This window comes from Conger conger, chromosome 8, assembly GCF_963514075.1.
Source record: "Conger conger chromosome 8, fConCon1.1, whole genome shotgun sequence".
Classification (NCBI taxonomy): domain Eukaryota; kingdom Metazoa; phylum Chordata; class Actinopteri; order Anguilliformes; family Congridae; genus Conger; species Conger conger.
This window is the reverse complement of record NC_083767.1, coordinates 61,571,162-61,585,628: the sequence shown is the minus strand read 5'-3', so window position 1 is coordinate 61,585,628 and position 14,467 is coordinate 61,571,162. Positions and strand designations below refer to the sequence as shown.

General features: G+C 50.2%; 1 protein-coding gene across 1 annotated transcript in view; it reads right to left on the bottom strand.

Moving 5' to 3' along the window:
• Positions 1-8,034: 8,034 nt before the first annotated feature.
• LOC133134551 (xylosyl- and glucuronyltransferase LARGE1-like) overlaps positions 8,035-14,467 on the bottom strand; it is a 74,860-nt gene continuing 68,427 nt past the window's right edge. Inside the window, exons 11-14 of the mRNA XM_061250751.1 lie at positions 12,673-12,951; positions 12,044-12,190; positions 11,001-11,196; positions 8,035-8,339 (exon numbers count right to left, since the gene is read on the bottom strand). Of these exons, the coding sequence (XP_061106735.1) occupies positions 8,142-8,339; positions 11,001-11,196; positions 12,044-12,190; positions 12,673-12,951 (820 nt within the window). The 3' untranslated portion in view covers positions 8,035-8,141. The remainder of the gene's footprint in view (positions 8,340-11,000; positions 11,197-12,043; positions 12,191-12,672; positions 12,952-14,467) is intronic.

Here is a 14,467-nt window from a genome sequence, read left to right as displayed (position 1 = left end):
TTCTACTCTGTGTGCAGATGTAGTCTGTTGATTTATTCAGTGCTACACAGAAAGGAGTGAGTGTTCAGGTCAGCGCCGCGGACAGTAGTCCGATCAGTCCTGGCCCCTACGGTGGAGAGGGGGATTCTACGGCCAATACAGGCCAGATTCACTGACATAGATTAAAGGTACAATAGGGAAGATTTTTGTGTAAAAAATACATGACCATTGTTCCTACATTCCTATCATTGAAAAAGGCTCACTGAACACAGGCTGAGGGTGAGTCAACATGTCATAGTCCTTAGATTCAGGTTTCAAAATATGTAGTCGACGGGTCGGCACTCAGTACCAAAACATTGTATAGCTGTACAATAATTCAAGCTCATTGGTTGAAAATTGCTTTCTAATTGCCACAGCCAATGGCGTTTCAACGTCAGCGCGTTCACAGAGAAGGGGGAGGGATAATCAGTGTTGTGGTTTGAGTGTGTCTGTTGCTGCAATTCCTATCTTGACTATCTTGATTAGAAGTCCAAAATTACCTCTAGTACTTTTAAGCTCAGTCCTTGACTAAATTGAGTTTGGTAGGTAGAATCTCCATTCCCTGTAAACTCCATTTAATTTAGTCTCGGACTATGCTTACTCTGTGTCTGGGAAACTGACCCTATATTCCATTCCTATGTAATCCTTTACCTACAGAGTAGTCTTATATGCAAGCAATCTGTCTGGTGCAGACCCGTGACAGGTGAGGTCATGTAATATAATAATATGTTTTAAAAATGTACACATGTGTGTATTTCACGGTATGTTTATACCCTAGAGAGGCGTTAATCATATGTCCACGATAATGTCAGACAGATCAACAGGACCTGCTCTAAACCGTTTATCTTGCAGAACAGAACAGACACGGAATGAAGACAGTACAGATTTATGCCACTAGATGGCACTAGTCCCTGAGATTGCAAAGAACAGCAATACAGAACACGCCATCAAAACCACAGCAGTGAAAATGATGACTGGTAATAAGTCAGATAAGACGTCACATATTTAATTTATTTTAGCATCTCTTTTGATTTTATTGTTTGATCCCAAATACATAGTTTGAGAGAGGCAGCAATTAAGAAGTAAGTATGAAGAGGCATTTAAGGTGGAGGATTTGAGTTTGCTAGAGAGGAGGCGATTCCCAGCCTCGGTCCTGGGAAATGTTTCTAACAGTCGATCTATTTATCAGCTAAAGTTGTAAAAAACGTTCATGTCATATGTCATTTGTGCCTGGCCATATCTGAACACGGTGCAGGTTTGGGTCTTACCAATTTACTTTGTCATTTAGTTTGTCATTGTCTGAGGAAAACGGAAACTGGTATCCACACTTTGAACCGTAGGGAAAGACACGGCGGGCGCTGTGAGCAGGTACACGTACACTACTTTCAGCGGAGAGAACGGTGGCTTCATTAAAAGGCAACGGCACGCAGTTTACACTCATCCACTGGGTGCAACGAGTTTAAAGAATCTCTCTTCATTTTCTCATTACAGCTGTAAGAATATCCAGGATTATGCGGTGTGTGCAGATACGAGAGGCTGAACCGATGAGACTGAAGGTTTTAAAAAAAAAAAAACTCTCAGATGTAATGCCCGTAAAAAAAGTACAGGGTTTCAGAAGAACTCGGAACAAGAGGCAATATAACATAAATGATTTTGTCACTCGCAACTCAGAAAATGTTATTTGTCTGCTGCTGTAGCTGCGGTCTCCAATCTGTGGGAAAGCCAGGAGGGCAGGTGAGAGCGGCGTTGTCGGACTGCCAGGAGACACACTGAGGAGAGATCCTCTAACACAGGCCGCTTTCTGAAACCCCGCACTCTCACGTTTACCCTTCTCGGGTTAAACCGATCGATCGAGGGGAGGTGTGGACGATCTGCCACTGAGAGAAAAATGTACACGGACATATTATATGATATGAAATATGACATATTATATGAAAACATTTCACCCACAGGAGATGAAAGAAGAACTTGGCTATCAATGTATATTCTCCAATGACGGACCCCTCTTTAATATACAGTATATCCAGTGTCTACATTACTATGCATTTGACAGACAAATACTGGATAGGAATTTTGAACAAATTTTTCTCCTTTTCTAGAGAGACTGTATGTTTTAGATACACTCAGTGAGCACTTTATTAGGTATTTATTAGACTCCTACTGCTGTAGCTGCTGTATGATGCGTTGTGTGTTCAGAGATGCTCTTCTACATACCACTGTTGTAATGTGTAGTTATTTGCATTACTTTCACCTACCCGTCAGCTTTGACCAGTCTGGCCATTCTCCTCTGACCTCTCTCATTAACAAGGCATTTCTGTCTGCAGAACTGCTGCTCACAGGACTTGTTTTTTGTTTTTGTACCATTCTTTGCAAACTCTAGAGACTAGTGTGCGTGAAAACCCCAGGAGATCAGCAGTTTCTGAGATACTCAAACCACCCTGTCTAGCACCAACAATCGTTCCACGGTCAAAGTCACGTAGATCACATTTTCTCCCCATTCTGATGGTTGATGTGAACATTAACTGAAGCTCCTGACCCGTATCTACATGATTGTATGCATTGCACTGCTGCCACACAATTGGAGTTTGCTTTGTTCAAGAACAGACTAGAACCATGTGATTGGTTTTTACATCCCATTTACCATGCAATGGACACAAACATGCTAAATGAAGCCTGCTTACTGTACAGTACACTAAGGAAATTACTTTCTTTATATATGATAGAAAGGTCACTTTGGGTCTGACTATAGCCTTAATAAGGGGCGACATGGCTCAGGCAGTAAGAGCAGTCGTCTGGCAGTTGGAGGGTTGCCGGTTCGATCCCCCGCCCAGGCTGTGTCGAAGTGTTCCTGAGCAAGACACCTAACCCCCAAATGCTCCTGACCAGCTGGTCGGTGCCTTGCATGGCAGCCAATCGCCGTCGGTGTGTGAGTGTGTGTATGAATGGGTGAATGAGAAGCATCAATTGCACAGCGCTTTGGATAAAGGCGCTATATAAAAGCCAACCATTTACCATTTAATGAAAGGCTCCTAGATCACTAATGAGCAATGTGAAGACATTAAACATTAGCGCAGCGATTAGCAACATAACATAATGGATTGTGGTTCAATTAAAGCGATGGATACTTGATTTAAGATGTAGTGAGGTCAGAGTGGCATAAACAAATCCTGCTTTATAGAAGGGCTTGTAGGAAAGAATACAGTCTAGGCCTGAAGATTAACACAACCAATGACTGGTGCACGAGAAATGCCATGCCCATGATTGGTCGTGTTGTTGGTTTTGCATGTGTTAAAGGTCTTAAGTAAATCAGATCTTCTGTTGGCAAACATAGCAACGTCTCCCTGACACCAAGGACTTTTATCTTGTAGATAAATTCTGAAATGATGTTTAATGGTGACAGCTGTGCAATCAGCATTAATTAGCCTGTGTAATTAAGAGAGGAGCAGTGTGCAGTAGGAACTGTCAGCGAGACGCCGGAGCGATTGCATGGAACAATATATGCCCAGTCATCACAGCTAATTGTTTGCTTCAGCATCGTCTCGTAAAATTTAATATAGCATTAAATTGTTACGTTTCAGATAAACAATCAGATTGATGCACCTCCTTCAGTGCGAGGACAGCCAACCTCTGATACAGCTGGTGTTGATGGCACTGTACACGGTAACGGGATGAGTGGAGTATACGAAACGTACAACACACGAACAACTCTGTCTGACTTAGTGACAAAGGTAAGCTTGTGATTGGCTGTGCAGTTGTGTGGCAGAACACAGGCTTCGTGAATGAACAGCATTGGCTTCTGAGCAGCTCATTTCAATGTAGCGCTGGCTAACCGCCAGCTAATTGCCCGTCGTAATTGCCATTGAATTCCAATTGGCATCTGTTGCATGAATCATTGTTAAAATCCAATCCCTGTGCGGGATGTATGCCCGCCGTGTAATTGAGGGTAGAAAAGGGGAGGAGGGTGGTAGGGGGGTAGGAGGGTTTGGGGGGGTGATATAACAGCTGAACACGGTTTTATCTGGGTCTCTGAATGAACGACGTGGGACCACACTGTGGTCTGGCTGGAGAGTGACTGCCCTCTGGGCTGTAGGAATGAGTACAGAGTGCGGGTGTTCAGCCCGTCTGTGTGAGGTCCACGGTCCTGTGTGGGTTCAGCCCGTCTGTGTGAGGTCCACGGTCCTGCGGGGGTTCAGCCCGTCTGTGTGAGGTCCACAGCCCTGCGGGGGTTCAGCCCGTCTGTGTGAGGTCCACGGTCCTGCGGCACACCCCACACCACGGTGTGGCAGAAAGGGACTGAGATTATCTGAAGCGGGTATTTCTCCACCCAAAGGGCACGCAAGGTCACTCAAAACCAGGCATTACAGCCCCCCCGGCCCCCCTGTTCCCACGGAGGGCCCGGCAGTAGAGGCAGGGACGTCTCATCGGGCAGAAGAGCCTCTTACAGCAGCAGTAGTGTTGCTCGGCACTTTTTATCGTCTGACAGTAAACAGGGTTTCCAATAAGGTCGCAGTCTGGGCAAACCCCCCTGTCTACCTCTACAACCCCACCCTGTGAGCAGGACACTGGAGGGCCTAGTGCTGGGGTCGTCAGTCCTCGTCCTGGAGAGCCGCAGGGTGTGCTGGGGTCCTCACTCCTGGTCCTGGAGAGCCGCAGGGTGTGCTGGGGTCCTCACTCCTGGTCCTGGAGAGCTATAGGGTGTGCTGGGGTCCTCACTCCTGGTCCTGGAGAGCCGCATGGTGTGCTGGGGTCCTCACTCCTGGTCCTGGAGAGCCGCAGGGTGTGCTGGGGTCCTCACTCCTGGTCCTGGAGAGCCGCAGGGTGTGCTGGGGTCCTCACTCCTGGTCCTGGAGAGCCGCAGGGTGTGCTGGGGTCCTCACTCCTGGTCCTGGAGAGCCGCAGGGTGTGCTGGGGTCCTCACTCCTGGTCCTGGAGAGCCGCAGGGTGTGCTGGGGTCCTCGCTCCTGGTCCTGGAGAGCCGCAGGGTGTGCTGGGGTCCTCACTCCTGGAGAGCCGCAGGGTGTGCTGGGGTCTTCACTCCTGGTCCTGGAGAGCCGCAGGGTGTGCTGGGGTACTCACTCCTGGTCCTGGAGAGCCGCAGGGTGTGCTGGGGTCGTCAGTCCTCGTCCTGGAGAGCCGCAGGGTGTGCTGGGGTCCTCACTCCTGGTCCTGGAGAGCCGCAGGGTGTGCTGGGGTCCTCACTCCTGGTCCTGGAGAGCCGCAGGGTGTGCTGGGGTCCTCACTCCTGGTCCTGGAGAGCCGCAGGGTGTGCTGGGGTCTTCACTCCTGGTCCTGGAGAGCCGCAGGGTGTGCTGGGGTCCTCACTCCTGGTCCTGGAGAGCCGCAGGGTGTGCTGGGGTCGTCAGTCCTCGTCCTGGAGAGCCGCAGGGTGTGCTGGGGTCCTCACTCCTGGTCCTGGAGAGCCGCAGGGTGTGCTGGGGTCCTCACTCCTGGTCCTGGAGAGCCGCAGGGTGTGCTGGGGTCCTCACTCCTGGCTTTTGGTGTTATTCAGCACTTAATTGATCATTTAAAGCAGTTAATTACACGGTTAACTCACCTCACCTGGTTTGCTGGGTCTGTGTGTATGCGTGTTATTCATCCTCTCCCTGCCCTCTCCACACCACCACTGTGTCTCTGGGTGTCACTGTCCAAATACTTACGAACCTTGTGTATTTGTAACACCTTCATCTCCCCTCCACAATATTACCTGGATGCATTAAAACTTCTCCCAGAGGGGGTGTACTTCCCAGCACAGAGGGGGTGTACTTCCCAGCAAAACACACTTCAATTTATATGCATTATGTGCAAACCTACAGCCAACTACTTATGTAACTAACATCTGAGGCTGGAATAAAAACCAGCATGCACACGTTTGAGACCACTGTCCTAGAGTTTCTCTGTGGGTCTGGAGGTTCACTGGTACCGCTCAAAGTGCCGTCACTGGAAGTGCTTTTCTTTCGCATAATTGCATAATTGGACTCTTCCCAGCCTGTCAGAAATGCACTGTAATGAGTCAGGAGGACTGGCATGCGATTCAGTGAAGAGAGCAGCACACACTCACACACAGGTTACTCCAGTGCATCTGCCTGCTTCAAAGTCCCAACGTCTTCCGTCAGCCTGGATGCGATTATGAATAACAAAGGATGAAAATAATAACTGCACAAGCTTCTTCATCTGTTTTATTCCGCAGCAGCATGGCCATCAACACTGTCCTAAACAAAGACACACCCACACCGTCATTACCATGTCCTGTTACTGCATACACACGCCGACTCACACACACACACACACACACACACACACACACACACACTCACTCACCCACGCTAACCACATTTCACGATCTTCCTCAGGTCCTGACAGATAGGAGCAGAAGAGGGTGACGAGTGCAAGCTTGGACTTCCCAGCCCACAGACAGGGTCTTCATTCCCCCCCAGCGCCTGGCGTTCAGAACGCAATAAAGAGAGGCAGCTGCCTGTGGTGACGCCGGCAATCACTCCACGAATCTCACATTCCATTTCCAGCACGAGACCCAAACCGAGTCCCGTTCCACAATGTCCGCATTAGCCTCGTGGATCCCCAGTGTTCCTGCAGGGTTGATGACAGTTTCGTCGTATGCTAGAATGCGGTTTCGAGCGCAGCCATTCTGTCTCTCGCCCTCAGGCATTGTGGGTACTGTAGTTTCAGCGGGTGCATTCATTTCAGCTGCCCACTCGCTTATTTCAGACATTAAAACTGTAAACACATTCCAATGTTATTTAAACCACTGAGTAATACAAATAAAAATAATTCAATTAACACACTTTTTCCTCGGTGGGTCCAGGGACAGTAAAGGATTCTGTAAGTACAGGACAGTCACTGGTGAACGAACCCTGAGGCCCGGGAAAGGGTGGTATCATTGGGCCAGAGGTCACCAGGGAAACCCCGACAGCTCCACACAAAATGGCCGACCGTAGCAGCGGGAGTGTTTATCTTCATGGTCCCCAGGACAGCGAGCACTGCCGGTTCTCTTCACAGCTTGTATGCTGGCCAGCGGCCGAGGCAGGACGCCGTGTTCGAAGTCACGACTCAAAACAACATTGTTCTTTTTTTTTTTTTAACAACTAACCTTAGCCCCATCCCCCCCCTAAAAGACAATGTACTGTACAAATACCCATGATAATGATAATAAGCTATAAAAGTACACAATTTACACCGTGGAGGCTTTGAAAGCTCATCAGGTCAATCACTCATCATGAAATAAATTCAGCACTTGCAGTCTACACAACAAAGCCCACTAGATTTCCCACTAACATTTTCTTCCTCCTGGTAAATAACATTTCCACTTTGTATGCCAAAAATGTTTTACTGTGGAACTCTGGGAATTCCCTTACCCGAATCAGAATGCAGCCCGACTCATCGGATTTTATTAGATGCGCCACTGAAACCTTGTAAGATCCCCACTGACTGAGGGTACTGCAGGTTGTTCACAATGCCATACACGCCTTCACCCCAAGGCCTGGAGCTCTGCCCCCCTGCAGAGCGCTCCTGCAGCGTCACGAACGCCGGCCACGTTCACTGCAAGCGAGAAGCAGCGGCTCCGATCGCGGCTGGGCTTTGAGAGGGATAAGGGCCGCAGAAGCGCCTTTTCTGGGGAAAAACAGAGCCGTCGATTTCTTGCCACTAGTGTACTGTACAGCTTGGCTCGCCGGGTTGTGCAAACCTTTTCTTCCTGACATGTCTGAATGTGTGGAGAGTGCCGGAAGGTCCGTGTGGAGATCCCAGCGCCCGCAGGAGCGCATGACCGGTGAGCGAGTGAACACAGTGTGTACGGCACGCCACTGTGTCACACACTCACACACTCACACACTCACACACAGTCTGTATGGCACGCCACTGTCTCACACGCACGCACACACACACACACACACACACACACTCAGACACACACACACACACACCCACGCACAGACACACACACACACCCCCTCCCCTGCCACACCACCCTTTACACTTCAACACGGCTGTCCGTACTCAAAACCAGAAACGAAATCTGAGTAGGCTGGGAGGTTCCCCCACGGAGCCTCTGGGCTCCTCCTCGCCCCTGACAGAGGGCGGGGCACGGGCGGGGCACGGGCGGGGCGCGTCTAGCTGCTGTTATCGGCGGTCATGTACTTGAGGGCGGCGAAACCATAGCGACGGGACATGTTCTGCTGGAACTCCTCCTTCAGGGTCTTCAGGCAGACACGGTACTGCTTGTTGGAGCGGAACTTGGTGATGTCGAAGCTGGGCGCGTGGGGCATGTGGATCATGTAGGCGTTGGGCAGCACCACAAACTCGTACTCCTGCAGGACAGAGAGGGACCATGTCAAACACAAACTCAAGACAGACCCTAGAGTAGATCGCATCTTGTTTCACACCTGGGTGAAATACGTCAAATACTTTCCGATACTTCGCTTGTCTGCGTCCGAGTTGGAACCTCAAAAAGTCTGGTCCTCTTGGTTGGCTCATTCGCATCAGGCAAGATCAAATCAAAGGCTGATTCAAAATTAGAATCCAAAACAATTACGTAGTTGGCACAGCTCTGATCCCTGTATCTCATGTAAATGGCTTGTTTTCATATTTTGGCAGCCACATGTTATTACTTCCCAGTACAAGTGGCCTTGCCTAACAGCTGACAAAAATAATAACAAACGTACAATGTATTTACAGAAGGAGACCGTTAACTCAGACTGTGTTGTCCTTAACCAGACAAGGAGGCATTTTAAAAGATGACGCTGTGTTTTTTTTTTAACAGAGGGTGTTTTACAGTAGTTAGGGGACTGAACGGTGTGTGTGTGTGTGTGTGTGTGTGTGTGTGTGTGTGTGTTTGTATGTATGTATGTTGTGGTACCCCTGCTCCTGCATGTTGTGCCACGTTGGTGGAGAACCCTGGAGGGACCCGTGCAGCGCATTGGGAGAGGTCTGGGAAGGAGTGTATCTTCCTAGAGAGGTAATGGGAAGATCAGCACCTTGGAGAGAGATCCCTCTACCTGCAGTCCAGGACCCCGGACAGCACACATGAGTGAGCAGAATGGAAAGGTACTGACTCAGCTGCAGCCTGTTTCCTAACGAGCAGGGAATGGTATGTAAGGCGCGGTCGAGGCTGCAAACAGGTTCAGTCGGCACCCTTCCTGAGCGTGTGAGAGGGAGAAAGGCAGAGAGAGGAAGGACCTCCTATGCCCTGCTGTACTGACCCTGAAGGAGACCCCACCTTTACGAACGGCAACCCCAAAGACCCGGAACGGACGTCGGACACGTGAGCCAAATAAAATCCCATCCTACTTACCCTACATCTTTGTGTTTCCCCCACTCAGCCCGGACGCGGCTGAAGAGGGAAGGAGGCCCTGGAGCATACTCCGGTCTGGGAAGAACCTTAGTTTATTTTTGCCTGAACGGCCCCTTTTATTTCTCCAGTTTTCCCCTACCCTTGCCCTGAGGGGGGGCGCTATCACCAATACCCCGGAAAAAAAAAAAAACACAGAAAAAATAAAAAGAATAATTTTTTCTGATATCTGCTATCTCCTGTGTCTGGTTTCCAGCTGTGCCCACCCACTGCACTCAGGATCCACCCCGAGGCACCACAATGTGTGCGTGTGTGCGTGTGCGTGCGTGCGTGCGTGCGTGTGCGTGTGTGTGCGCATGATTTTTTTTGGCTCCTCAATGCCCTGGAAAGATTTATTTTCCCTTTTTCCAGACCAATAAATGTCTGGTAAAATGGCATCGTCGCGGGGACCATATCTGCTGTTGTGACTGTATAAGAGCGCACACCAAGGACTTCCTGTGAACTGCCTCTGGCTGCCTTATGCCAGCCTGCTTGTGAGCTCATACACACACACACACACTCACACTCACACTCACACTCACACTCACACTCACACTCACACAGACACAGACACAGACACACACAGACACACAGACACACAGACACACACACACACACACACTCACACACACACACACACTCTCACACACACACACACACACACAGACACACATGGAAACACACACACACACACACACACACACACACACACACACACACACACATACACACACATACACACACACACACACACAGACACACATGGAAACACACACACACACACACACATACATACATGCACTCCCTGTGGATTTCGGGCCAACTAATCCAAAGTACAACATTGACACACAATGCAAAATAACAGCCATCAGCAATGTTCAATGACAAGATGATTTGAACTTGCTTAGTTTTGGTTTTCACTGCAGGCACGTAAACAAACAAGCACACAAAGCCCATGAAAGCTGAATTGCCAGATTGAACGCTGCTGTGAAAAGCGCTACACAAATGAAACTGAACAGAGCTGAACGGAGCTGAACGGAACTGAACGGAACTGAAAGGAACTGAAAGGAACTGAAAGGAACTGAATGGAGCTGAATGGAACTGAATAGAACTGAAAGGAACTGAATGGAGCTGAAAGGAACTGAATGAAATGGAAAGGAACTGAATGGAGCTGAACGGAGCTGAACGGAACTGAATGGAACTGAATGGAACTGAAAGGAACTGAATGGAGCTGAATGGAACTGAATGGAACTGAAAGGAACTGAATGGAGCTGAAAGGAACTGAATGAAATGGAAAGGAACTGAATGGAGCTGAACACAGCTGAATGGAACTGAATGAAATGGAAAGGAGCTGAATGGAACTGAATGGAACTGAAAGGAACTTAATGGAGCTGAATGGAACTGAAAGGAACTGAATGAAACTGAAAGGAACTGAATGAAACTGAATGGAGCTGAAAGGAACTGAATGAAGCTGAAAGGAACTGAATGAAACTGAATGGAGCTGAATGGAGCTGAATGGAACTGAATGAAGCTGAAAGGAACTGAATAGAGCTGAAAGGAACTGAATGAAACTGAAAGGAACTGAATGGAGCTGAACAGAGCTGAATGGAGCTGAAAGGAGCTGAAAGGAACTGAAAGGTACCTGGGCGTCCAGCTCCATGACGTGGGCCACCTTGTTCCAGCCGAAGCCCACAAACCGGCGGTCGTACTCGGGGCTGTCCCTGCGCACCATCACGTACGGCTCGAAGTCCGCCTCCCACTGCACGCGGTACGGCGTGGTGGCCGTCCGCCATTTGGCGAAGTTGGTGGGGGCGTGGCCCTTCGTCCACACGTGGTACCTGTTTGAACCAGAGTGGCAGGAGGATGGACTTCACCGCCACCGAAGGTCTGCACGCTTGACCGTAGATTTAACCAGACTACCACCTTACTGAAAGCCCTGTTTACGTTTAGTACTCACTCCCGTTCCGACCTATATGAGGTCAAGTGCCCATCAATCCCTGTGTTCTTACGGAGAACTGGAATACAGGGCGTGAATGGCTTCAAATGGATAAATAAATAAATAAAGAATGAAAATTGGGAACTCACTATACTTGAACTTCCATCCATCCATCCATTATCTTAACCCACTTATCCTGAACAGGGTCGCAGGGGGACTGGAGCCTATCCCAGCATACATTGGGCAAAAGGCAGGAATACACCCTGGACAGGTCGCCAGTCCATCGCAGGGCACACACACCATTCACTCACACACTCATACCTACGGGCAATTTAGACTCTCCAATCGGCCTAACCTGCATGTCCTTGGACTGTGGGAGGAAACCGGAGTACCCGGAGGAAACCCATGCAAACACGGGGAGAACATGCAAACTCCACAGAGAAAGGCCCCGGCCGACGGGGATTCGAACCCAGGACCTCCTTGCTGTGAGGCGGCAGTGCTACCCACTGCACCATCCGTGCCGCCATTATACTTGAACTTGCATTGTGATAATGTTAATGGGGACGCTGGTCTAACCTACAGATGCACCGCATGGATTCTACAATCTACTACTTAATCTAGTGCAAATGTTAAACAATGGCATCCTGGCCAGGCGGAGATGAAGTGGAGGTCACCTGAGGAGGTCCTCTGTGGAGGTCCCCTGTGGAGGTCCCCTGTGGAGGTCCCCTGTGGAGGTCCCCTGTGCTCACCTGAAGGTGAAGAGCGTGCCCATGTCCAGCTGGGACAGCAGCTCGGCCTTAGACTTGGGGTAGGACAGCCGGTACCGCAGCGTCTCGAAGGCCGGCACCACCAGGGCCTTCTTGGTGTTGGTCATGTCCAGCTGCACCACCGACTTCCTGCAGGACAAACAGGCCAGGGCGTCAGAGAGACCTGCCCACAGAGAGAGCTGCACACAGAGAGACCAGCACACAGAGAGACCTGCACACAGAGAGACCAGCACACAGAGAGACCTGCACACAGAGACCTGCACACAGAGAGACCTGCACACAGAGAGACCTGCCCACAGAGAGACCTGCACACAGAGAGACCTGCCCACAGAGAGACCTGCACACAGAGACCTGCACACAGAGAGACCTGCACACAGAGAGACCTACCCACAGAGACCTGCACAGAGAGAGACCTGCCCACAGAGAGACCTGCACACAGAGACCTGCACACAGAGAGACCTGCCCACAGAGAGACCTGCCCACAGAGGCCTGCCCACAGAGACCTGCACACAGAGAGGCCTGCCCACATAGAGACCTGCCCACAGAGACCTGCCCACAGAGAGACCTGTGTGCGTTGTAGAGTGGAATAAAAGTGAAGTGAAAAGACTGACCTGAGGTACTCGTAGAGGCCGTACATGGGCAGGAAGTCGATGTCGGAGAGGAAGACGTAGGGCGTGTTGACCTGCTTCAGGGCCACGTTGCGCAGCAGGTTGACGGGGTAGAACTGGCCCTCCTTGTAGACGATGTGGTATCCCACGTTGCCCCGGGACATCAGCACCTCGGAGCCCTGCGCGTAGCGGAGGAACTGCTGCGCCTCGGCGTCCGAGAGGTACAGCGCCAGGCTGACCGGGCCCTCCCAGTGCTTACAGATCGCCTCCAGCATCTGCAGCCTGCACAGCACAGCAAGACCCCCGAGTCAGCCCCCCAGCACAGCCTGATCCATCAGCATCATCACCCACCTGATCCATCAGCATCATCACCCCCAGCACAGCCTGATCCATCAGCATCATCACCCCCAGCACAGCCTGATCCATCAGCATCATCACCCCCAGCACAGCCTGATCCATCAGCATCATCACCCCCAGCACAGCCTGATCCATCAGCATCATCACCCCCAGCACAGCCTGATCCATCAGCATCATCACCCACCTGATCCATCAGCATCATCACCCCCAACACAGCCTGATCCATCAGCATCATCACCCCCAGCCTGATCCATCAGCATCATCACCCCCAGCACAGCCTGATCCATCAGCATCATCACCCCCAGCACAGCCTGATCCATCAGCACCATCACCCCCAGCCTGATCCATCAGCATCATCACCCCCAGCCTGATCCATCAGCATCATCACCCCCAGCACAGCCTGCTCCATCAGCATCATCACCCCCAGCCTGATCCATCAGCATCATCACCCCCAGCACAGCCTGATCCATCAGCATCATCACCCCCAGCACAGCCTGATCCATCAGCATCATCACCCCCAGCCTGATCCATCAGCATCATCACCCCCAGCACAGCCTGATCCATCAGCATCATCACCCCCAACACAGCCTCATCCATCAGCATCATCACCCCCAGCCTCATCCATCAGCATCATCACCCCCAACACAGCCTGATCCATCAGCATCATCACCCCCAGCCTGATCCATCAGCATCATCACCCACCTGATCCATCAGCATCATCACCCCCAACACAGCCTGATCCATCAGCATCATCACCCCCAGCACAGCCTGATCCATCAGCATCATCACCCCCAGCCTGATCCATCAGCATCATCACCCACCTGATCCATCAGCATCATCTAGATCAGGGGTCACCACCACGGTGCCCACGGGCACCAGGTCGCCCCCAAGGACCACATGAGTCGCCCGCAGGCCTGTTCTAAAAATAGCACAACTCACTAGTGAGCTGCATCTACAATTTAATTTTATTCTGTCGCTATTTTTTTTTAATCACACTTGCATTTATGTAGATTTAAAAATGACAATAGCTTAAACATATGTTTATTATACATGAAGTTTAGATAAGTTTAGGTGAACTCTACTCTAGTTCAAAGGTCAGTATTGTGCGCGTGACAAAACAAACTGGTAGCCCTTAGTATGACTCAGTACCCATGAAGTAGCTCTCAGTTTCAAAAAGGTTGGTGACCCCTGATCTAGATCCATCAAATAAAAGTGTGCCATGTAAATTGATGATTCACACGATGCCAACCGATTCATGTCACATTGATGCAGTTGTGTCATGTTTGTATCACAATGCACCGGGTACACATCCAGGTGTCATTACAGCCCTATTCAGAGGCAAGCATCTTCTACTGACTGATGTGTCAAACACAGCTTCATACAGCTTATTAAATTCATATGCAGAGGGCCAGCTCAGGATAATCCGCCCAATTAAAAACCT